Here is a 26,319-nt window from a genome sequence, read left to right as displayed (position 1 = left end):
GGGGGTTTACAAATTTTGCAAAGGAATTTACTAAAGATAAATAAGTTTAAGTAGGCTATTAAAATGACTAAAACAAAAATAAATTACAGCTATATATATATATATATATATACACACACACATATTAAAAACTTAAAATGTCAAAAGCACATAGAATTACTAAAATGTACATGAAAAAGAAAAAGGAAAATATAAAAAGGAAAGCTTATTCAAAATATGAATAAATACTATAGTATATTAATAATACTAAAATAACTGAGTGTGACAGCATTACAATTAAAGTATTCAATTTGAGACGCAGTCATGGACTACTTAGAAACAGCTCAGAAAAGAGAAAACTCAACTGGCAATAAACATTGTTTAATTGATGAAGTTTTGCATGAAGTATTGTTAAACTATTGAACTACTGCAGCCGGAGAATCCAAACGCTCTCGTCCTCCTGCGCTGATCAAACGTCACTTCTTTCCTGAAAACATACAGTGTGAAATTTAATATACATTTCATATATTAAACAGTTCTATAAATCTAAAAAAAACTATTTATTAATATAAGAAAAGGCCCACATGGATGTTGAAGTACGTTATCATGTTAAGCATACCATCTACAAACATATTAAACTGTTTTCAACATTGTTAATAATAATAATGAATGTTTTTGAGCATCAAATCATCATATTATAGTGATTTCTGAAGCATCATGTGACACTGAAGACTGGAGTAATGATGCTGAAAATTCAGCTTTGATCACAGGAATAAATTACACTTTACTATATATTCACATAGAAAACAGCTGATTTACATTATAATAATATTTCACTGTTTACTGTATTTGTGATCAAATATATGCAGCCTTGGCAAGCATAAATGTCTTCTTTTAAAAAAAAGAAATAAACATAATTTGAAACATTGTTTGTCTGAAATAAAACAAATATTATGAAATATGGCTTAAACTGTGTAAAAATCAATTGAGTTTATGTTTGACTAAAAACGAAACACTTGCCTTTTGTTTGTGTTATTCAACTATGTTAACTAAAACTATTAAAAACATTTCTGTTATTTTAATTAAAGCTGAAATAAAATAAAGGTTGAACAACTAAAATTAAACGAAAATTAGAAATGTCTTGGCGATAAACTGAAATAAGTTTAAGTTGAAGCACTAAAATTATTAACTGGAAATAATAAATACCGATAATTCTTTATATTTGAAAGCTGATAGCCGATATATTGGCCGATAAATCCAAATTTTTATAACATTTTTGAGAGCCTGATTACAAAAACGAAAGTCTCACCGTTAAAAGCCATTCTTATATCGGCCGATAACGATAATTTTAAAAATGAACATATATCGGCCGATACCGATACGGTGGCTGATATATTGTGAATCCCTACTAAATACAAAAACTTAAAAATTACAAAAAAAATAATAATAATAAAATTGCAAAGAAATTACTAAAATTAAACTAAAATTAATAAAATAATAATAATAAAATTCTTTATATATATATATATATATATATATATATATATATATATATCGATAACCGACATATTGGCCGATAAATCTAAATCCAAATTTATAAATAATTTTTGAGAGCCGGATTACAAGAACAAAAGTCGCACCATTAAAAGCCATTCTAATATCAGGCCGATAACAATTACATTAAAAATATCAGTGAAATAACAGATGAAACTTGAAAAATTAGTATATCGTGCAACATGTATTTCAGTAATTCAAATTAAAAGGTGAAACTAATATATTTAGTATATATAACTATATACATATGCATTGATTATACTTTTCAGAGGGCCGACATTTCTGTGTTTAAAATACTTTTTTTTATTGATTTCATGTAATATTCAAATTTTCGGAGATTTTGAATTTGCCATAATCATCAAAATTATAACTTTTGCACGATATTCTAATTTTTCGAGTTTCCCCTTTATCTTGGGCATCCCTACTGAATACTAGTGATAGTAATAATAAAATGACAAAAAATCGAAGAAATGACAAAAAATTAAACTAAAATTAACATAAAATAAAAATAAAAGCTGATTCAAAACATGAAAAAATAAAATGAATAAAAACGCAACAAACTTACCTGTCAGCTTGAGCCACTTCGGCAGTTTCAGGGGGTCGTTCCTCACGGCTCTGTCTGCCGGCGCCTGAGACTCACAGCCGTCCTCAGAGGAGTCACATGACCCGAGAGCAGAGTCACATGACCCGGGAGCGGAGTCACATGACCCGGGAGCGGAGGAGGGGAGTGGAGGAGAAGAGCGAGGGATACAGCTGAAGATCACAGGAAGGACACGTGTGATGATCGAGAGACCAACAGGCCAAGAAGAGATCTGACTTGATGTGTGTGTGTGTGTGTGTGTGTGTGTTTGTGCGTGCGTGAGTGAGTGAGTGTGTGTGAGTGTATCCTACATTAAGACATCACTATGAGCTGCAGGAAACAGCGTCTGCTTTGATGTGTGTGTGTGTGTGGTTGTGTGAGTGAGAGTGTGAGTGAGTGAGTGTGTGTGTGTGTGTGAGAGAGTGTGTGTGAGTGTATCTTACATTAAGACATGTGTGGTTGTGTGAGTGAGTGAGTGAGTGTGTGTGTGTGTGTGTGTGTGTGTGTGTGTGTGTGTGTGTGAGAGAGTGTGTGTGTGTGAGAGAGTGTGTGTGAGTATCTTACATTAAGACTTCACTATGAGCTGCAGGAAACAGCGTCTGCTTTGATGTGTGTGTGTGGTTGTATGAGTGAGTGAGTGAGTGAGTGTGTGTGTGTGTGTGTGTGTGTGTGTGTGTGAGTGTGTGTGTGTGTGTGAGTGAGTGAGTGAGTGAGTGAGTGAGTGAGTGAGTGTGTGTGTGTGAGAGAGTGTGTGTGAGTGTATCTTACATTAAGACATCACTATGAGTTACAGGAAACAGCGTCTGCTTTGATGTGTGTGTGTGTGTGTGTGATGATGATGGAGAGTGGGAGACAGGTGGAAGCGTGTGTGTGTGTGTGTGTGTGTGTGTGTGTGTGTGTGTGTGTGCTGGAGGGGTTTCTAGGAAAGCAGCCACTATCTTTAGAGCGGATGTGAGTGGAAACAGCCGCTGGAATCTCACATCGAGACGAAACCTCAAAGGAATTCCAGAGGGAGAGAAACGTTCCTCCCGGGAAAACAGCAGTGTGTGTGTGTGTGTGTGTGTTTGGGGAATGTGAGTGTTTCACATCACAGTTATTTACCAGTTAAAGCTTGGCTCATACTGGAGCTCAGGTTAATGTAACCATAACAAAACTGATGTTTTCAGCTCTGAACTCTGATTGGACGAGCTGCTGATGTTTATGTTAGAGCTTTTATCCAATCATATTTCAGTCATCATGTGTTGCCATGGCCAAAAAAAATCTGCCTTGAGGTTCAGAATCAATAGAGTGGGTGCCTGAAGCTTACTATAAGCCAGTCCTTCCAGAAAAATGCAGAGTTTTTTGTGATTGTTGCGGGCAAAAATCCTTGATTATGCGGCACGTTTTCTTAAAAAATGCGATGGAATATGTGGGATATTTATGCAATTTTATGCGATGAAATTGCGGGAACTTACAAAAACGGCGGTTTGATGAAAAAGAGAAAAAAGTGATTCCCCAACACCCTGTTCTCACTAGACCACTGCCTTAATGTAAAGAGTCATTTCCTTTTACTTCCTATGATAAGCAAGCGTAACATCACAGAAAGTGCTGGAATATTTAAATCTCATCTTGTTTTATTTCAGATCTTAATAAACACACGGCTCAAACTTACAAAACACTGATGAGTCGAACAACTTCTGCAGCTTTACAAAAGGAATATGCTACAACTTCTGTAAAAATGAATAAATAAAATATAAAAATGTGTGCTTCCTGTTTTACAGCTTTTCGATGATGTTCACGTCGCGTAATTACGTCACTTCATAACGTTCCCATGGCAACAGGGGAAACGGCTGCTCGTGTGTGAAGTAAACGCAACATTTTTCAACTTTCTGCTAAGATAGGTGTGACTTTTTTGCAACGAAAATGAGGGGATTGTGAAATCATGCAAGCCTCGCATATTTTGCGCGGAAATCTACAATTTATGCGGCGAAAGTGCGGCGTATTTGAAAATATGCGGCTCCCGCATAAATATGAGGACTTTGGGTGATTATGCATTGAATTATGCGATCGCATAATCGCGTTTTTCAGGAGGGACTGATCAGAGCTAGCTAACCGAATCTATAGCGAACTGCATAAACTAAAATATATTCCTGTAGATTTAATAGCTCTCCAGAAATATGACGGGACGGGACCGACTCGACTTCAGTATCGGCCCTGATGGCGATCAAAGATGTGTAAAGTATTCACATTAATTACTCGAGTAGAGGTATAGATAGACTTCGGTAGAAGTTGAAGTATCAACTCAAGCTTTTTACTCAAGTAAAAGTACTAGTTTCAAAACTACTTAAAGTAAAAGTAATGTAAGGAAAAAAATGGCATCAAGGACAAAAGCTTGGGCCGCGCCGCATGGGCCTATACTGCACCTCCTCAAAAACATTTCTCTAAAGGCCATAATGTTATATTAAAATGTTAATGTTGAAAAATTTGGGATGCACTAGGACTAGGCTGCATATATGCCCATTGAAAATGAACGCGTTTTAGAACAATGCAAATAGGTTAAAAGAAGCATATATGTGTAATACATTATCGCGTATAAACCAGTAGTGTGTCGGAATGGTATATGTTTATACTTTTCATCCAACCACATTCAAATTCACTCTCTCCGGATGGCGTGATTATCTGGATAGTTTTTTTGTTGTTGTTTTTTTTGAACGATGACAAGCCAGAATGAAAACAAGCCGAAATGAAATAGGAGTAACTAGGCTATTTATAAAATGTAAGGAGTAGAAAGTACAGATAATTGTGTGAACATGTAAGGAGTAGAAGTAAAAAGTCGTCTGAAAAATAATTACTCCAGTAAAGTATAGATACACAACATTTCTACTTAAGTAATGTAACAAAGTATTTGTACTTCGTTACTTGACACCTCTGATGGCGATAGAAAAGGTGGTTGGGACTGAAATTAGGATGGATTTTGTGTAAAAAAATCAGTAGTTTTGGTGATGCATAATGCATTTTTATTCCCCGTTTGTTCCGCGCTGAATATGATTTTGTTTTTCGTGTAAATTTATGATCGAAACTTTTTTTTTTTTTTTTTTAACATTCATACTATAGAGAACCTAAGCCCCTCCCCTTACGGTGCACCATGGGACCTTATTTCAGAAAAATATTGTATCGTAGTCAATGGCGAGAGACAACAAATATTTGGATCCCGTTTGAATTGTGCCCTGAATTACACATATGATGTTTGTCAATTTAAAAGATACATTTTAAAGTTAAGAAAGTGGCAGTTTGATGTAAAACTGTTGAGGTATAAGACTGTGAAAATACGTAATTACACTAAGACTACAAACCCAAAAGGCGCACATGTGACATCACATCTTTCCTCTCAATGAATGAAGCTAACTTTACTGAAGCTAACTTTACTAAATCTAACTTTACTGAAGCTAACTTTACTGAAGCTAACTTTACTGAAGCTAACTTTACTGAAGCTAACTTTACTAAATCTAACTTTACTGAAGCTAACTTTACTAAATCTAACTTTACTGAAGCTAACTTTACTGAAGCTAACTTTACTGAAGCTAACTTTACTGAAGCTAACTTTACTAAATCTAACTTTACTGAAGCTAACTATACTGAAGCTAACTATACTGAAGCTAACTATACTGAAGCTAACTTTACTAAATCTAACTTTACTGAAGCTAACTTTACTGAAGCTAACTTTACTAAATCTAACTTTACTGAAGCTAACTTTACTGAAGCTAACTTTACTAAATCTAACTTTACTGAAGCTAACTATACTGAAGCTAACTATACTGAAGCTAACTATACTGAAGCTAACTATACTGAAGCTAACTTTACTGAAGCTAACTATACTGAAGCTAACTATACTGAAGCTAACTTTACTGAAGCTAACTTTACTGAAGCTAACTTTACTGAAGCTAACTTTACTGAAGCTAACTTTACTGAAGCTAACTATACTGAAGCTAACTTTACTGATGCTAACTTTACTGAAGCTAACTTTACTGATGCTAACTTTACTGAAGCTAACTTTACTGATGCTAACTTTACTGAAGCTAACTTTATTGATGCTAACTTTACTGAAGCTAACTTTACTGAAGCTAACTTTACTGAAGCTAACTATACTGAAGCTAACTATACTGAAGCTAACTTTACTGAAGCTAACTTTACTGAAGCTAACTTTACTGAAGCTAACTTTACTGAAGCTAACTTTACTGAAGCTAACTTTACTGAAGCTAACTATACTGAAGCTAACTTTACTGAAGCTAACTATACTGAAGCTAACTATACTGAAGCTAACTTTACTGAAGCTAACTTTACTGAAGCTAACTATACTGAAGCTAACTTTACTGAAGCTAACTTTACTGAAGCTAACTTTACTGAAGCTAACTATACTGAAGCTAACTTTACTGAAGCTAACTATACTGAAGCTAACTATACTGAAGCTAACTATACTGAAGCTAACTTTACTGAAGCTAACTTTACTGAAGCTAACGTCTGTCATGTTTTCTACAGTCTAACGTTATAATCGTAACGTTACGCCGTCATGCTGTGTGTTTTGTACTAGACTCCACACACACATGAGCTTGGTGACGTATATAGTGCGAGACGAGAGATGTAGTTCATCAGGGCTGCCAACTTTTGAGTTTAGCTTGGCGTGAGACTACTCCAACGGGGGGGGGGGGGGGGGGTCTGCACACGCAAGGTCTCTCGCTCGCTTACCTCTGCCGTGCGCGCGGTTTGGAGCACAATATCTTTACTCTAGATTACGGGATATTTAACTAATCTTTCAGGCATTTTACCTACCGGGTTGACACTTAAGCGTGAGAAATCGGGGGTGTGGCGTGAGAGCGTGAGAATTGGGTCAATTGCGTGTGTCTCACGCTCAATGCGTGAGAGTTGGCAGCCCTGAGTTCATTGAGTGATTTTCACATAAAACTAAATGTTACTCTTCTGTTTTATGACAAACTGTGACTTTCATAATTATCTTTTAAATTGACAAACATCATGTGTGTAATTCAGGGCACAGTTCAGACGGAATAAAAAGATAAGTTGTCTCTCGCCATTGACTACCATACATATTTTTCCCGAAATAAGGTCCCATGAGCCGGAAGCGGAGGGGCGGGGCTTAGGAGCTCTATTGTAATTTCTAACAAGGGACTGTAACCCTTGAAGGACAAGACAAGGGAACTTATAACAGGAACGCAAGAACCACTGAACACTAACACACACGCCGAACTCACTCGCTCGTGTCTCTACCGGCCTTTCCCGAACTCACCGCATTAAAACAGCAATTTCACAACAATTATAGAGAGTCTGTGCGCTGCTACACTATTAAAAGTTATTAATTCAGGTTGGACACCACTGAAGGCCTAGGTGTGAAATGCACGGCCCACTGATATACACACACACATCCATACACACATCTTCTTTTTTTTACCTATTGTTATTATAATTGCTGATGGTTGTCCTGAAATGACTCGTTGGGAAGTGTTAAATCAGTTTAATAAAAGAAATATAGTAAAATATTCACCCTGCTATGAGTTCATCAGCCTGTAGGGCGGAGACACTGACGTCCAGATCAGAGCGCAGGAAACAATCTGTGGACACACACACACACACACACACACACACACATTTCGCTGCAGTTACACTGTTTTGACCAGCAGGGGTCGCCAGCGTCTGAACTTTCCAGCGCCTCAAAATAGTGAATCATTTTGCGAAGCAATTGATCTGAAGTTTCGAAAAGCTTAATTTCTCCCATCACTAGTTACAGTTACGCCCGTCCTTTATAGCAGAACTCAAACTACACTAGAACGAAACTTAAACGAAACGCCAAAATAGATTGAGTGGACGGTGAGTGTGTGTGACTGAAACCCACAGGGGGTCAACGTTCCCCGTTACCCAGAATGCACTGTGAGCTTCCAGTAAGGCAGATTAAAATGATGTCATTGGTTTGGACAGCAGATGAAAGAGCTGTTAACAAACCTGTCGTCACATCTGAGCCAAAGTACACGAGAGCAGCGGGGAAGAGATTCGCCTGAGAGAGAGAGAGAGAGAGAAAGAGAGAGATTTAGAGAAAGAGAGAGAGAGAGAGAGAGAGAGAGAGAAAGAGAGAGATTTAGAGAAAGAGAGAAAGAGAGAGATTTAGAGAAAGAGAGAGAGAAAGAGGAGAGAGAGAGAGAGAGAGAGATTTAGAGAAAGAGAGAGAGAAAGAGGAGAGAGAGAGAGAGAGAGAAAGAGAGAGATTTAGAGAAAGAGAGAGAGAAAGAGGAGAGAGAGAGAGAGAGAGAGAGATTTAGAGAAAGAGAGAGAGAGAGAGATTTAGAGAAAGAGAGAGAGAAAGAGGAGAGAGAGAGAGAGAGAGAGAGATTTAGAGAAAGAGAGAGAGAAAGAGGAGAGAGAGAGAGAGAGAGAAAGAGAGAGATTTAGAGAAAGAGAGAGAGAAAGAGGAGAGAGAGAGAGAGAGAGAGAGAGAGAGGTTAATGACAGTCGTCTCTCTGTTTTACTACATTCATACTGAGACAGAGATGGGTAAAATAAAAATGATCACAAAAAACAGCAAATATATACATATTTAATATATATGGTAATTAAGTTTTGGATCTATAAGATTTTTTATATTAAACTGAATCAAAAGTGACAATAAAGACATTTATAATGTTATAAAAAATTCTATTTCAAATAAATGCTGTTCTTTTTAACTTTATATTCATCAAAAAATCCTGAAATAAAAATGTAAATAACTATTTTCAACATTGATAATAATCATAAATGTTTCTTGAGCATCAAATCTTCATATTATACTGATTTCTGAAGGATCATGTGACACTGAAGACTGGAGTAATGATGCTGAAAATTCAGCTTTGATCACAGGAATAAATTACACTATAAAATATATCAAAAACAAAAAATCTTACAAATCCAAAACTTTTGACCGGTAGTGTACACACACACACACACACACACACACACACAGTGGTCAGTTGTGTGTCTCTGCCTCTATAATGGGCGTCTCTGTGCTGATTTCTATTCTTAGAACTCTTTGAAGAGGAAACAATGTGTTTGAACGGGCCGAGGGGCGTCTGTCCTCAGAGACCCCGATTCGAGAGACGCTCGCGTGTGTGTGTGAAACATTCCTTGAAAACATTCCTTCCATTACATGATGGAAAGTGAGCGAGAACATCCTGTTTGTGGCTCTTAAGATCATGAGACAGATGTTACACAACAACACCTGTGACCTCTGACCTCTGAAGGGAATCATCACTGTATAAACCTGACATCACAGTACAGCAGCAACGACACACACACACACACACACACACACACACACGCTCGCACACACTCACACTCACTCACTCGCACGCGCTCACACACACGCTCATTCACTCACACTCACACACACACACACACTCTCACTCACTCACTCACTCACACGCACACGCTCACACACACACACACACACACACACACAAACACTCTCACTTCAGTTCAGAATGAGGCTGATGTCAAAGACACACAGTCAGTCTCACCTGGAATAGAGTGACATTCGGGTCGTCAAGGATGGTTTTGGGTGGCGCAACAACTAGAAAATAAAAAATACACCGATAAAACATACACATCATGTAGGACAACATCGGGGTGTGTGTGTGAGTGAGTGAGAATGTGTGTGTGTGTGAGAGTGTGTGTGTGTGTGTGTGTGAGTGAGTGTATGTGTGTGTGAGTGAGTGTATGTGTGTGTGTGTGAGTGAGTGTATGTGTTTGTGAGTGTCTGTGTGTGTGTCTGTGTGTGTGTGTGTGTGTGTGTGTGTGTGTGTGTGTTTGTGTGTGAGTGTCTGTGTTTGTGTGTGTGAGAGTGTATGTGTGTGTGAGAGAGTGTATGTGTGTGTTTGTGAGTGTCTGTGTGTGTGTGTGTGTGTGTGTGTGTGTGTGTGTGTGTGTGTGTGGTAATAACTCACACAGGTAAAACTGCAGCTGTTGGTCCTGCAGGAAAGATCTGATGAAACTTCTCAGAGCAGCAACTGGAAAACAGACAAACATCTGCTGTGAACAAAACATCAAGAAAATAATAAAACATAAAAAAAAGTTTCAAAACCAAACAAACCCAAAGTCCGCTCTGACCTGTTTCTAGAGGCCTGAAGAAGCCCTGCAGAACCCGGCGGTCGGGAAACTGGACCCTCAGCGCCACCTGAAAAGGAGACAACCGTACCAATCCAGTCACATGACTGATCACATGATCATACACACACACACACACACACACACACACCTTCGGGTACCGATCCAGCTTCTCCTTCATCTGAGACTCTCGGAGAGATTTGGTCATGAGAGGAGCTTCTTCAAACGCCCTCCTGAAACAGACAGAAGATCCATCCAGAAACACAATATTTATAATATAATGCTTTTTATCTAATATTTATACTTTATTTCAATTAACTAAAGCATTTTTTAATAGTTTTTCCTTTACAATAGAGCAGAACGTTCTGGTTCTGGTAGTAAAACGTATTTTTTTAAATAGTGTTCTACAGAAAATACCACCAATCAGAGAGTCGAAACAAAGCAACACGTGCCAAAAGATCTCTTTAGCTCCGCCCACTCCCATGATGCTCTGCGAATGACATAATTTCCCTACACCCTCAAAATACTGAAATGTTGGTTTATATATTGCAATAAGCTTTAAATGTTTGTTTTTACTCGACTCTGCGACGGCTCTACATACAACCTATGACAACTCTACTCTACACCTCTACTCTACAACAACTCTATAACTACCATGCAACTACCCTACATGCAACTACCCTACATGCAACTACCCTACATGCAACTACCCTACATGCAACTACCCTACATGCAACTACTCCTCTACATGCAACTACTCCTCTACATGCAACTACTCCTCTACATGCAACTACTCCTCTACATGCAACTACTCCTCTACATGCAACTACTCCTCTACATGCAACTACTCCTCTACATGCAACTACTCCTCTACATGCAACTACTCCTCTACATGCAACTACTACTCTACATGCAACTACTACTCTAAATGCAACTACTACTCTAAATGCAACTACTACTCTACATGCAACTACTCTACATGTAACTACTCTACATGCAACTACTCTACATGCAACTACTCTACATGCAACTACTCCTCTACATGCAACTACTCCTCTACATGCAACTACTCCTCTACATGCAACTACTCCTCTACATGCAACTACTCCTCTACATGCAACTACTCCTCTACATGCAACTACTCCTCTACATGCAACTACTACTCTACATGCAACTACTCTCTACATGCAACTACCCTACATGCAACTACCCTACATGCAACTACCCTACATGCAACTCCTCTACATGCAACTCCTCTACATGCAACTACTCCTCTACATGCAACTACTCCTCTACATGCAACTACTCCTCTACATGCAACTACTCCTCTACATGCAACTACTCCTCTACATGCAACTACTCCTCTACATGCAACTACTACTCTAAATGCAACTACTACTCTAAATGCAACTACTACTCTACATGCAACTACTACTCTACATGCAACTACTCTACATGCAACTACTCTACATGCAACTACTCTACATGCAACTACTCTACATGCAACTACTCTACATGCAACTACTCTACATGCAACTACTCCTCTACATGCAACTACTCCTCTACATGCAACTACTCCTCTACATGCAACTACTCCTCTACATGCAACTACTCCTCTACATGCAACTACTCCTCTACATGCAACTACTCCTCTACATGCAACTACTACTCTACATGCAACTACTCCTCTACATGCAACTACTACTCTACATGCAACTACTCCTCTACATGCAACTACTCCTCTACATGCAACTACTACTCTACATGCAACTACTACTCTACATGCAACTACTACTCTACATGCAACTACTCTACATGCAACTACTCTACATGGCAACTACTCTACATGGCAACTACTCTACATGCAACTACTCTACATGCAACTACTCTACATGCAACTACTCTACATGCAACTACTCTACATGCAACTACTCTACATGCAACTACTCTACATGCAACTACTCTACATGCAACTACTCTACATGCAACTACTCTACATACAACTACTCTACAATAACCATATGACAACTCGTCATACATGTCAATCACACGGCCTCTTTGTGCCTTACTGAGAGTCAGAAGTGATTGTTCTCACCTCTCGCTCTTCAGCTGGGCGAATCTCTTGCGAATGTCGTCCACGGTGACCTCAAAAAACTCGTCGGGAAGTTCTCTGTCGTCATGGCGACGGGCTCCTGAGTCCAGATGGAAGACCAGCGGCTCCCTGTCGATCGGCTGGACGTAGACACAATCAATGAGCATGGTAACGTGCCAACTAACTCAACACACACTCACGGTTATTGACACGTTACTGCGATAAAGAAATATGCATTACTGAGAAACATGCAATAAGCATCGAAAACAGCCCCGCCTACTAATTTACATAAAATTTGCATACAAGTTGACTTTAAAAAACAAAAATTGTGCAATAAAAGAGAAAATAAAATAAGGAAAATATAATAAATGCATGTTTAAAATTATATTAATATATAAATATAAGAACATTTTATTTATTTTATTTAAATCGTGTCACTATTATTGTATGTGCATTGATAAAAAGCTTTGTACAAAAATGTATTTACAATTTCTTTTTCGCATTTGCATTTTATTTTAATATTGTCAGTCTTGCATCGAGGTTGAAGTGAAAATAAAATTTCAAATCACCAAATGCTTTTTATTTTTCGATCTAATGGAGATGATGCACTCAATAAAAATGATGAAATAAAATTTCATTTTTAATTTTGGCATCAATTTTGCAAACAATTTCCATAATGAATTGTTTATTCTGGTTTTCATGTTTATTTGTGTGATTAAATGAATTTATTTAAATTGGGCTGAAAATGCCTTTCATTGAACGCTACTGTTAAATAGACCGAAGTGTGTGTGTGAGGCGTGTGTGTTTTACCTCCAGATATTCGTCTGGTTCCTCTTCATCCCTCGTCGCTTGTTTGGCGCTGACTGATCTCTGAAAGACACGAGAGACACATTCAAAAACTCTTCAGAGAGAGATATCTCTGTGTGCGTGTGTGTTGGCGTGTGTGAGTGAGTGAGTGTGTGTGTGTTGGCGTGTGTGAGTGAGTGAGTGTGTGTGTGTGTTGGCGTGTGTGAGTGAGTGAGTGAGTGTGTGTGTGTGTGTGTGTGTGTGTGTTGGCGTGTGTGTGTGAGTGAGTGAGTGTCTGTGTGTGTGTGTGTGTGTGTGTGTGTGTGTGTGTGTGTGTGTGTGTGTGTGAGTGAGTGAGTGAGTGAGTGAGTTTATGTAAAGAGCAAAAACACAAGACACCTAGAAAATCTACCAGCTATGAATAAAAAAATGTGTTGTTTGTGTGATGAGATTTAAATGTGGTGATGCGTGATAGATTTTAGACTTGACAAAAACACACGTCCGTCTTTCAAATAAATACAACAATAAAGAGAACAAAAACTATGAAAGAGCTAGAGATGTGTGAGAAGATACAGATTTTTTCATGAAAAAAGCCATTCAAAAGATTGGAATAATTAAGATTTTTTTTAATGTTACTGAAAAAGTCTCTTCTGCTCAGCAAGGCTGCATTTATCTGATCAAAAATACAGTACAAATTGTGAATTATTATTAGAATTTCAAATAATTACTGTTTTCTATTGTAATACATTTTAGAATGTAATTTATTCCTGTGATCAAAGCAATTTTCAGCATCATTACTCCAGTCTTCAGTGTCACATGATCCTTCAGAAACCATTCTAATGACGATTTGAAGCACAAGAAACAGTTATGATTATTATCAGTGTTTAATATTTGTTATAATACCTTGATTTCATGGCTGGGTTTGGGTTTTTTGGCTTTGGGAGGGCTGCCGGACACACATGGGGACCACGAGGTCGAGCTCTTCAGTCCCGCAGGTCCTCCCAGACGCTGTCCGCTTCCTGAAAATGGCACGAAGTCAGTGGGCGTGGCGGAGGGGGCGGAGCCACTTGAGTGAGGGGGCGTGGCTGAGGGGGCGGAGTCACGGACCTGTTGGGACGTCCCCGGTCTCTCGTTGTCCTCCGTTATCTGGGACTCCTGATGCGCACTAGTTTTGGGCCGCACTGTTCGCTCTCGGCTCGTGATTGGCTCCTCCTCTTCCTGTTTGACAGGGTGATGGTTCAATGGGGCGGCGGCCTGAGTAGGCGGAGCCGGGGTTTCCACGGGAACAGAGGCTGATGGTTCTGGAAGAGGCGGGTGTGATACGGTCATCTTGGCAACAGCATCCGTTGGCGTGGTAACAGCATCTGTTGGCGTAGCAACAGCATCCGTTGACGTGGCTACAGCATCTGTTGGCGTGGCGACCGTATCCATTGTCGCACCAGGACATGAAGAGCTAGAGCCTTTCAGCACATATCTAACAGACAGAAACATCTTCAATATCATCATCATATATCAAAGTATTTTATTCTTTGTAACGCTTGGGTTGTATACAGTATGTATCTATGCATTTTTTTTGTCTCAGTGTTATAGTGGATGAGCAGACCGAAAAAAATTCCAGACAACCTGTTTGTTATGGCAATAAATAAATACAATTAAATCAGACATGGATGTGACATCAGCACTGAGAGATCACCGTATGATGGCACTTCCTCCCGTGAGGCCCAGAGACTTCAGAGTCGTCGTCTTCAGAGCTTCCTCACCGCTGACCTAAACAAGGACAAAAACACACGAAACAGTCTTTACTACTTTCTATTTAATTACACAATGGAATATTCTGTCTTTCCGGTGCATTTAATCATCCACAAAAAGACCTGTGGCCGGATTCACCAAACATTCTTCTTATTTTCTGACTTTTTAAGAATCCTAAAAATATTTTGTATTCCCAAAAGTAAAAATCTTAAGAAAAAAAGATAATAACATTCTTAGGACAAAACTTAATTGTCTTACAGAATCATCAGAAATCTGATACTTTTTACATGTTTATCCTTTATTTTACCAGGATAGTCCCATTGAGATCTAAAATCTCTTCTTCCAGGGAGTCCTGGCCAAAATGGCAGCACAAAAAGTTTAACATAAACAACATACAAACATAAAACTAAGAATCTTACATAAAATTGTACTCCGCACTCATAAAATGACAACAAAAGCTATTTAACAAAACATGCACACGTTTCCTTTAAATTGGTCGATAAGAGATTTTTAAAAACTTTTAAAGAGGGGAGAGTTTCTATCAAAACAAGACTCCATAACCAAAACAATGTTTTTTATATACATTTTTAATAGTCAATATACCAGTCAATTTACAGCAACATAGTATTGAGAACTTTTATTAATTATTTTAAGAAATCAGCAATTAAGATGGACCTCCAAAAACCCAGATTTTTTTTTTTAATTTTAAAATGTGTTTTTTTACATCATTACTGGTACATTGTTTGAAGCATAAGCAACAAAGGGCAGAAAAGAAATTGTGATTATTTTTTAATTCATATTTTATGTTTTTTTAATATGTTTTATATGTTTTTTATATACATTTTTTATAGTTTTCATTTCAATATACCAGTAAATTTTTAGGTTTCAGATTATTTTATTTTCTATAACTTGTCCTATAATGCTGGAAAAGATTTTTAGAAAATGTTTATATTTTGCATTTTGTATGGATACTAGTGCCTGCAAAGATATTTGAGAACTTTTCAAGAATTGCACAACCCTCTACATTGCGAGTAAATCATTCACATATGTATGTATGTATAGCGTCAAAAGTCTGGCAAGTAAAGAAAATACATTTAAATAATAGTTTATTTTATTTTTTTAATTTCATACATTTTATTTTTTTTAAATACAATTATTTTGCATTCATAATCATATTTACCAACAAAATGCAGTCCTAAGCAAAGAGGATACATATATTTTACAGAAGTAATTTGAGACAAATCTAACTAATAGAAGTAATATTTACAATTAGACTAAAAGTAAAGCCACTTCTGGGTCAAAACTGACCCTAGTGCAATAAGAGGGTTAAGAAACATGTGATAGGACAGTAAAGGCACGTTCACATCAAGAACGATAACTATAAAGATGACGATAACTATATTAGAGTCCAAACCAGCGCACAATATTGTTCTGTATATGAGAAATTTTATCATGTCGCTGGATTCTGATTGGCTGTCAATATTTTTTATCGTTCATTAGCAGGAAAAAAACAGTTCTGAAACTGATTCCAATAATTCAGAATGATTTTTATAACTATATCGTTATCATTATAGTTATCTTTCTTGGTGTGGGCGGGCCTTAAATGAAGTGATTTTGATTTGATGTTGATACCGATACTGATGTTTAATACCGAAGCGCAGAGATTAAGTGGTCGGGCTCACCTCGTCTCTCATGTATACACACACTGGGGTGTGTCCAGACGGCTCCAGATCAGATGTCCTGCGAGAAGGAAACAGATCAAAATATCTGTCAGGAGGAGGGAGTGGTCAGTGAGAGCACAGGGAGTGGTCAGTGAGAGCAGAGGGAGTGGTCAGTGAGAGCAGGGGGAGTGGTCAGTGAGAGCACAGGGAGTGGTCAGTGAGAGCAGAGGGAGTGGTCAGTGAGAGCAGGGGGAGTGGTCAGTGAGAGCAGAGGGAGTGGTCAGTGAGAGCACGGGGAGTGGTCAGTGAGAGCACGGGGAGTGGTCAGTGAGAGCACGGGGAGTGGTCAGTGAGAGCACAGGGAGTGGTCAGTGAGAGCAGAGGGAGTGGTCAGTGATAGCAGGGGGAGTGGTGAATGAGAGCACGAGGAGTGGTCAGTGAGAGCAGGGGGAGTGGTCAGTGAGAGCAGAGGGAGTGGTCAGTGAGAGCAGGGGGAGTGGTCAGTGAGAGCAGGGGGAGTGGTCAGTGAGAGCAGAGGGAGTGGTCAGTGAGAGCAGGGGGAGTGGTCAGTGAGAGCAGAGCGAGTGGTCAGTGATAGCAGGGGGAGTGGTGAATGAGAGCACGGGGAGTGGTCAGTGAGAGCACTGGGAGTGGTCAGTGAGAGCAGGGGGAGTGGTCAGTGAGAGCAGGGGGAGTGGTCAGTGAGAGCAGGGGGAGTGGTCAGTGAGAGCAGGGGGAGTGGTCAGTGAGAGCAGAGGGAGTGGTCAGTGAGAGCAGGGGGAGTGGTCAGTGAGAGCAGGGGGAGTGGTCAGTGAGAGCAGGGGGAGTGGTCAGTGAGAGCAGAGGGAGTGGTCAGTGAGAGCAGAGGGAGTGGTCAGTGAGAGCAGGGGGAGTGGTCAGTGAGAGCAGGGGGAGTGGTCAGTGAGAGCAGGGGGAGTGGTCAGTGAGAGCAGAGGGAGTGGTCAGTGAGAGCAGAGGGAGTGGTCAGTGAGCGCAGAGGGAGTGGTCAGTGAGAGCAGGGGGAGTGGTCAGTGAGAGCAGAGGGAGTGGTCAGTGAGAGCAGGGGGAGTGGTCAGTGAGAGCAGAGCGAGTGGTCAGTGAGAGCAGGGGGAGTGGTCAGTGAGAGCAGCGGGAGTGGTCAGTGAGAGCAGAGGGAGTGGTCAGTGAGAGCAGAGGGAGTGGTCAGTGAGAGCAGAGGGAGTGGTCAGTGAGAGCAGGGGGAGTGGTCAGTGAGAGCAGGGGGAGTGGTCAGTGAGAGCAGGGGGAGTGGTCAGTGAGAGCAGAGGGAGTGGTCAGTGAGAGCAGAGGGAGTGGTCAGTGAGAGCAGAGGGAGTGGTCAGTGATAGCAGGGGGAGTGGTGAATGAGAGCACGGGGAGTGGTCAGTGAGAGCACTCATAAATTACGCATTCAAACTGCAGCCCTCGCGGACAGAACGACACGCACCTGGTTTGTGGAAAGTGGGTGAGTAGATCCCATAACGTCTGTCCACTGGAGAAAGAGCCCTGAAGACGAGAGCCGTCCTCCATCTGCAGGGCGATCCGCACCTGAAACACAGAAAACACACAGCAGGAGCAGAAAACATCAGAACTGGCGGAAAATATTTGTATAACTAATATACTGAAATTTTGATTAATCAGCGTTACTGCCTAGTTAGACTCCAAATAAATACAATACAGGTCAAAGTTTGGAATAATTCAGTTTTTTGAAAGATTTCTTCTGTTCACCAAGGCTGCAATTATTTGATCAAAAACGCAGTAAAAACAGTGAAATATTATTCCAATGTAAATCAGCTGTTTTCTATGTGAATATATAGTAAAGTGTAATTTATTCCTGTGATCAAAGCAGAATTTTCAGCATCATTACTCCAGTCTTCAGGGTCACATGATCCTTCAGAAATCACTATAATATGATGATTTGATGCTCAAGAAACATTTATGATTATTATTATCAGTGTTGAAAACAGTTTCATATTTTTGTGGAAACCGTGATGTATTTTATTTTTTAGGATTCTCTGATGAATAGCAAAGTTCAAAAGAACAGCATTTATTTGAAATAGAATCTTTTATAACCTTGTTATAAATGTTATAGATCAATTTAATGAGTCATTGGTGATTCAAAGTATTAATAAAAAAAAAAAATTCTGAGTTCTGATTCTTAGTTTTTGTATTTTTCAATCAATGCTGAATGATCTGAATTCTATCAAAACAAATGTTTGGCTGTTTTATTATGTAAAAAATAAAGTTAGACCGCTTTTTGCACATTTATGGAAATCAGAAGTTAACGACACCACAATAATAAACCTTCAGCACAGAAAATCATTACAGCAAATAATGGTGCATTTATCTCCATGAAACACTGAAACAACAACAAAGAAATTTCGTCGAGCTGATCCAAACATTCTTAAAACTCTTGAATGCATTTCAAAGAAAGTGTGGAAAATAATAACCCTGAAATCTCCTTTAGAGCCAGAATCATTTCATAAAAGCCTCCACTGATAGATAAACCCTGAAAAGCGTGCAAGAGATGCTGTAAACGAGCAGAAGTGTGTGAGCCGGAGCCGGACAGCTCACGGACAGTGTGTGTATGTGTGTGTGTATATGATCTGAACCGCAAACACACACTTGGACACGCCGAGCATTTTTTCCTCCCTCCACATGCCTGAACGCTGGCGGGAAGACCCATTTACCCATCATGCTTTACGACCAACCCGCTCATTAATCATCTTTCAATCAAACGAGAGCGTGATGTTCATTTTCCCTTTCATCCAGCCATACGGCTAATAATGCTCAAACATTCGGCGTAATAAACACATTCCCATAAAACAGCAGATGGGATCAGTGTGGGGGGGGGGGGGGGGCTGATGATGTCATCGATCCAGAGCGATGATGTCATAACCTAACGAGCTCCTCGTACAATCACAGCCTGACAGGAAGAAGAAAACATAACACTCACATTTACACTCGCTGTAAACAATACGAATGAATGATTCATGCTTATTTTGTTCTGATATATTATAAGTTAGGATGTTCAATGCAGCAAAACTCATTTTTCACGTGTTCAGGCCAGAACGACGCGCGGATGTTTACTGACAAACATGAACGTGCAAATATATAATCGACAGGCCTGATTACACCGGAGTGGAAACAAAGTGCGTTTCCAAGAGGCTATTATAAACAATTACATAACTGCATGAAATATAGGTCATTTTAAACACTTCAAATGTTTGTTCTAGTAAAAATATAAAACTACAACTACTATCAACATTTGTTCCAAACGAACTCCCGAACTGAGACAGATTCATTTAGGCTTAATCTGCAACACTGTTACCCACATTCCCATGTGTTTTAATTTTATTTGTTTAACTAATTGTATACATAATAATAATACATTTTATTTGTAAGCGCTTTTCTGAATACACAAAGACACTTTACACAGAATCAAAAAAGCAACAAAAACAACATCAAATATTAAAAACACTAAGAACATTAAATAGATTTCAATGATTTAGTATCTATATTAAATATTTATAGCTATAAGTATTTAGCCTTACATACAATCATTGTAAAATAAAAATGTTGTGTTGTGTTATATGCTATATTATAATAAAATGCAGTCTGATTAAACCCACAAATTAAACTTGTATAAACTGATTTAACATGTATAAATATCTAGTATAGTTTCTATAAATATAATTTATACTATTATTTATATATATGTATATATATATTTTTTTTCTAACACTGAAAAAACAATATTGTGCATTTGATGGCATTTCTTTAAGAACTTAAATGTCCTTATCTTGATGGCAATTCATTAATTAATAATTGTGACAACATTTTCTGAAGGTTAAACAGCTTTCTCTGATTCTTTATACGAAAGAAAAAACAAATGACAAATGAATGCGCGTGAACGCTTGTGTTGAATGCGTGTGCGTAATGTTCACGTCACCTGATAGCAGAAGCAGTTTAGAGAATTCTAGCTTTTAAAACTACTAAACTAAAACTATTTCAAACTTAAAACCTTTCAAATGAAAACATTCAAACTTTAAGCTGTTAAACCTACTCTAAATGTTCTGGCTGCTTCACAAGCCAACATCAAAGTTTTTCTACAAACAATATTATTTTATTATCTAGCAACACACTGCAATCTTTTTCTTCTTTTAGTTATTGAAAGAGGGATAAACTCATCATATGAGCATGTGTATGAATTAATAACTTATATTAAGCAATAACAATATTCTTAAAGGTGCTCTAAGCGATGTCGGGTGATGTCACTTCTTGTTGACGTTTAAAGCTACACTTTGTAACTTTTTTAGTTTATTCTTAGCTAAAAACACTTAGTTCTTTCAAAAATATATGTGCTCATTAATGTATATTTACTTCGTTCAAGTAATAAAGTATTCTCGTGAGTGTATAACATGCCATTGAAAATACATACGGGTAAGGGGTTCTAATGTCGGTCGCCATGTTGCCCCTCCATCTTGAAAGTACATTAGCCAAAGAGGGACATACCCGTTAATTCAAGCTTCGCCTTTCACGTTTTAACACTCGATGGCACCGTGTCGAATGTCAAGAGGGGGATTGCTTGCACCTCCGTCACATCAACGGATCTCTGCTCACGGAGAAAATGATATAGCCTACAATGTAAACTTTGCCTTACGCTAGTGATGTCGTACAACATGCAGAATAACGATAGCACTGATAAAAGTTACTTTACTAAGATTAGCTTGCATTCGTCTGGGAATCTGATAACTGATGTTAGCAATGAAATGGTAAAAAAAATAACGAAAACATAAAACTACTATTCATTTTACATAGATGTCATAACCTATAAGTTACCTGGCAAATTAAATTACTGCAAATTATAATAGTTTTCTAAAATAACCTCATCACTTGAAGGAACACTCATGGACGAGGTCGAACTGGAAGCCATGTTAATCTTGGAGTACATTGGCCACCGTAGGAGTTAAAACGAAATCGGAATTGAGAGGAACAGAAACTAATATTCACTGGATGGTCATATACCTTTTCACCGCTAGATGGGGGTAAAAATCACACAGTGTAGCTTTAAAGTGTTGTCAAACAAAGCGGAGGCTAGCTAGACCCGAGGGTGTAATCCATCAGCCGAAACTGAAGCCTCGCGGGAGCCGCCATTGTAGCAGAACTTCACCTGCTGTTAGCAGTCCATTGACTCTCATTCATTTTGGCGTCACTTTGACAGCGAATAACTTTAAATCTGAGACGTCCAAAGACTTTGTTTGTCCATTATTTATTTCTAAAGAAACACGACAATGTATAAAAGGATCCATTACTTTGTATCTTAAATTATGGCCCCGTAGAAGCCGTTTTTGTAAAAATAGGCTAACGATGTCGTCATAACCACGCGACTCTGTCGCACAGTAGAGAAATTACCGTATAGACAGGAGGAGAAGCTCGCAGGCAAACTTTTACTGTCGATGAGGCAATCGGGGAACAGAGAAATAAAGTCAAGGAGAAGCCCATAGATAGAGAGTCCATAAAAGCAACGGGACAAAATATTTCAAGAAAATGTTTTTGAGGAATTAGGTGATTCAGATTTGTCCTGGCACAGCTACTAGAAGATTTACAGCTGTCAGACCGGTTGCTCACGTCACATCTACGTCATCAAGCTCAGTTTGAGCCTGCGCAGTTGCTCAGCCATCAGACAGGAAGTGCTTCTAATGGGCTTCACTTTTCTCCGTTGAAATCAAGGGGGTCGCTGTGTCCATTTCTTTTACTGTCTATGGCTAGACCCCCCTTCCTCCTCATCCGCACACTAACCCTGGGGTGTGTGTGTGGAGTCTGGGGTGTGTGTGTGGAGTCTGGGGGGTGTGTGTGGAGTCTGGGGGGTGTGTGTGGAGTCTGGGGGGTGTGTGGAGTCTGGGGGGGGGTGTGGAGTCTGTGGGGTGTGTGAGGAGTCTGGGGGGGGTGTGAGTGTGGAGTCTGGGGGGGGTGTGTGTGTGGAGTCTGGGGGGGGGGTGTGTGTGGAGTCTGGGGTGTGTGTGTGGAGTCTGGGGTGGGTGTGTGGAGTCTGGGGGGTGTGTGGAGCCTGGGGTGTGTGGGGTGTGTGTGGAGTCTGGGGGGTGTGTGGAGTCTGGGGGGTGTGGGGTGTGTCTGGAGTCTGGGGGGTGTGTGGAGCCTGGGGTGTGTGTGTGGAGTCTGGGGGGGGTGTGTGTGTGGAGTCTGGGGGGGGTGTGTGTGTGGAGTCTGGGGTGTGTGTGTGGAGTCTGGGGTGGGTGTGTGGAGTCTGGGGTGGGTGTGTGGAGCCTGGGGTGTGTGGGGTGTGTGTGGAGTCTGGGGGGTGTGTGGAGCCTGGGGTGTGTGGGGTGTGTGTGGAGTCTGGGGGGTGTGTGGAGTCTGGGGGGTGTGTGGAGTCTGGGGGGTGTGTGGAGTCTGGGGGGTGTGTGGAGTCTGGGGGGTGTGGGGTGTGTGTGGAGTCTGGGGGGTGTGTGGAGCCTGGGGTGTGTGGGGTGTGTGTGGAGTCTGGGGGGTGTGTGGAGTCTGGGGGGTGTGTGGAGTCTGGGGGGTGTGTGGAGTCTGGGGTGTGTGGGGTGTGTGTGGAGTCTGGGGTGTGTGTGTGTAGTCTGGGGGGTGTGTGTGGAGTCTGGGGTGTGTGTGTGGAGTCTGGGGGGGGTGTGTGGAGTCTGGGGTGTGGGGTGTGTGTGGAGTCTGGGGTGTGTGTGTGGAGTCTGGGGGGTGTGTGGAGTCTGGGGTGTGTGGGGTGTGTGTGGAGTCTGGGGGGTGTGTGGAGTCTGGGGTGTGTGTGGAGTCTGGGGGGTGTGTGGAGTCTGGGGTGTGTGTGTGGAGTCTGGGGTGTGTGTGTGGAGTCTGGGGGGGGGGGTGCGGAGTCTGGGGGGGGGGTGTGGAGTCTGGGGGGTGTGTGGAGTCTGGGGGGTGTGTGGAGTCTGGGGGGTGTGGGGTGTGTGTGGAGTCTGGGGGGTGTGTGGAGCCTGGGGTGTGTGGGGTGTGTGTGTGGAGTCTGGGGGGTGTGTGGAGTCTGGGGGGTGTGTGGAGTCTGGGGGGTGTGTGGAGTCTGGGGGGTGTGTGGAGCCTGGGGTGTGTGGGGTGTGTGTGGAGTCTGGGGGGGGTGTGGAGTCTGGGGGGTGTGTGGAGTCTGGGGTGTGTGTGTGGAGTCTGGGGTGTGTGTGTGGAGTCTGGGGTGTGTGTGTGGAGTCTGGGGGGTGTGTGTGGAGTCTGGGGGGTGTGGGGTGTGTGTGGAGTCTGGGGTGTGTGTGTGGAGTCTGGGGGGTGTGGGGGGTGTGTGGAGTCTGGGGGGTGTGTGGAGTCTGGGGGGTGTGTGGAGTCTGGGGGGTGTGTGGAGTCTGGGGGGTGTGGGGTGTGTGTGGAGTCTGGGGGGTGTGTGGAGTCTGGGGTGTGTGTGGAGCCTGGGGGGTGTGTGGAGCCTGGGGTGTGTGGGGTGTGTGTGTGGAGTCTGGGGGGTGTGTGGAGTCTGGGGTGTGTGTGTGGAGTCTGGGGGGTGTGTGGAGTCTGGGGGGTGTGTGGAGTCTGGGGGGTGTGGGGTTTGTGTGGAGTCTGGGGGGTGTGTGGAGCCTGGGGTGTGTGGGGTGTGTGTGGAGTCTGGGGGGGGGGTGGATTCTGGGGGGGGGGGGGGGGAGTCTGGGGGGGGTGTGGAGTCTGGGGTGTGTGTGGAGCCTGGGTGTGTGGGGTGTGTGTGGAGTCTGGGGGGGGTGTGGAGTCTGGGGGGTGTGTGGAGTCTGGGGTGTGTGTGTGGAGTCTGGGGTGTGTGTGTGGAGTCTGGGGTGTGTGTGGAGTCTGGGGGGTGTGGGGTGTGTGTGGAGTCTGGGGGGTGTGTGGAGTCGGGGGGGTGTGTGGAGTCTGGGGTGTGTGTGGAGCCTGGGGTGTGTGTGGAGCCTGGGGGGTGTGTGGAGCCTGGGGGGTGTGGGGTGTGTGTGGAGTCTGGGGGGGTGTGGAGCCTGGGGGGGGTGTGGAGTCTGGGGGGTGTGTGGTGTGTGTGGAGTCTGGGGTGTGGGGTGTGTGTGGAGTCTGGGGTGTGTGTGTGGAGTCTGGGGTGTGTGTGGAGCCTGGGGTGTGTGGGGTGTGTGTGGAGTCTGGGGTGTGTGTGGAGTCTGGGGGGTGTGTGGAGCCTGGGGTGTGTGTGGAGCCTGGGGTGTGTGGGGTGTGTGTGGAGTCTGGGGGGTGTGTGGAGCCTGGGGGGTGTGTGGAGCCTGGGGTGTGTGGGGTGTGTGTGGAGTCTGGGGGGTGTGTGGTGTGTGTGGAGTCTGGGGTGTGGGGTGTGTGTGGAGTCTGGGGTGTGTGTGTGGAGTCTGGGGGGTGTGTGGAGCCTGGGGTGTGTGGGGTGTGTGTGGAGTCTGGGGTGTGTGTGGAGTTTGGGGGGTGTGTGGAGCCTGGGGTGTGTGGGGTGTGTGTGGAGTCTGGGGGGTGTGTGTGTGTGGAGTCTGGGGGGGTGTGTGGAGCCTGGGGTGTGTGGGGTGTGTGTGGAGTCTGGGGGGGGGTGGAGTCTGGGGTGTGTGTGGAGTCTGGGGGGTGTGTGGAGCCTGGGGTGTGTGTGGAGCCTGGGGTGTGTGGGGTGTGTGTGGAGTCTGGGGGGTGTGTGGAGCCTGGGGGGTGTGTGGAGCCTGGGGTGTGTGGGGTGTGTGTGGAGTCTGGGGGGTGTGTGGTGTGTGTGGAGTCTGGGGTGTGTGTGTGGAGTCTGGGGGGTGTGTGGAGCCTGGGGTGTGTGGGGTGTGTGTGGAGTCTGGGGTGTGTGTGTGGAGCCTGGGGTGTGTGTGGAGCCTGGGGTGTGTGTGGAGTCTGGGGTGTGTGTGGAGTCTGGGGGGTGTGTGGAGCCTGGGGTGTGTGTGGAGCCTGGGGTGTGTGGGGTGTGTGTGGAGTCTGGGGTGTGTGTGGAGCCTGGGGGGTGTGTGGAGCCTGGGGTGTGTGGGGTGTGTGTGGAGTCTGGGGGGGTGTGGAGCCTGGGGGGTGTGTGGAGTCTGGGTGGTGTGTGGTGTGTGTGGAGTCTGGGGTGTGGGGTGTGTGTGGAGTCTGGGGTGTGTGTGTGGAGTCTGGGGTGTGTGTGGAGCCTGGGGTGTGTGGGGTGTGTGTGGAGTCTGGGGTGTGTGTGGAGTCTGGGGGGTGTGTGGAGCCTGGGGTGTGTGTGGAGCCTGGGGTGTGTGGGGTGTGTGTGGAGTCTGGGGGGTGTGTGGAGCCTGGGGGGTGTGTGGAGCCTGGGGTGTGTGGGGTGTGTGTGGAGTCTGGGGTGTGTGTGTGGAGTCTGGGGGGTGTGTGGAGCCTGGGGTGTGTGGGGTGTGTGTGGAGTCTGGGGTGTGTGTGGAGTCTGGGGGGTGTGTGGAGCCTGGGGTGTGTGTGAAGCCTGGGGTGTGTGGGGTGTGTGTGGAGTCTGGGGTGTGTGTGTGTGTGGAGTCTGGGGGGGTGTGGAGTCTGGGGGGTGTGTGGAGTCTGGGGTGTGTGTGTGGAGTCTGGGGTGTGTGTGTGGAGTCTGGGTGTGTGTGTGGAGTCTGGGGTGTGTGTGTGGAGTCTGGGGTGTGTGTGTGGAGTCTGGGGTGTGTGTGTGGAGTCTGGGGTGTGTGTGGAGTCTGGGGGGTGTGGGGTGTGTGTGGAGTCTGGGGGGTGTGTGGAGTCTGGGGTGTGTGTGGAGCCTGGGGGGTGTGTGGAGCCTGGGGGGTGTGTGGAGCCTGGGGTGTGTGGGGTGTGTGTGGAGTCTGGGGGGGTGTGGAGCCTGGGGGGTGTGTGGAGTCTGGGGGGTGTGTGGTGTGTGTGGAGTCTGGGGTGTGGGGTGTGTGTGGAGTCTGGGGTGTGTGTGT

General features: G+C 42.9%; 1 protein-coding gene across 1 annotated transcript in view; it reads right to left on the bottom strand.

The window, feature by feature from the left end:
- Positions 1–344: 344 nt before the first annotated feature.
- LOC143747529 (tether containing UBX domain for GLUT4-like) overlaps positions 345–26,319 on the bottom strand; it is a 29,366-nt gene continuing 3,391 nt past the window's right edge. Inside the window, exons 4-17 of the mRNA XM_077240324.1 lie at positions 17,964–18,064; positions 16,541–16,598; positions 14,803–14,876; positions 14,013–14,583; positions 13,134–13,193; positions 12,327–12,463; positions 10,383–10,464; positions 10,235–10,301; positions 10,072–10,134; positions 9,646–9,698; positions 8,102–8,153; positions 7,647–7,713; positions 2,099–2,286; positions 345–466 (exon numbers count right to left, since the gene is read on the bottom strand). Of these exons, the coding sequence (XP_077096439.1) occupies positions 456–466; positions 2,099–2,286; positions 7,647–7,713; positions 8,102–8,153; positions 9,646–9,698; positions 10,072–10,134; positions 10,235–10,301; positions 10,383–10,464; positions 12,327–12,463; positions 13,134–13,193; positions 14,013–14,583; positions 14,803–14,876; positions 16,541–16,598; positions 17,964–18,064 (1,584 nt within the window). The 3' untranslated portion in view covers positions 345–455. The remainder of the gene's footprint in view (positions 467–2,098; positions 2,287–7,646; positions 7,714–8,101; positions 8,154–9,645; positions 9,699–10,071; positions 10,135–10,234; positions 10,302–10,382; positions 10,465–12,326; positions 12,464–13,133; positions 13,194–14,012; positions 14,584–14,802; positions 14,877–16,540; positions 16,599–17,963; positions 18,065–26,319) is intronic.

The sequence above is a fragment of the Siphateles boraxobius genome, unplaced genomic scaffold (assembly GCF_051911475.1).
Source record: "Siphateles boraxobius isolate OS27281-9 unplaced genomic scaffold, OSU_SipBor_1 223, whole genome shotgun sequence".
Classification (NCBI taxonomy): Eukaryota; Metazoa; Chordata; class Actinopteri; order Cypriniformes; family Leuciscidae; genus Siphateles; species Siphateles boraxobius.
This window is presented reverse-complemented; position numbering and strand designations above follow the sequence as displayed.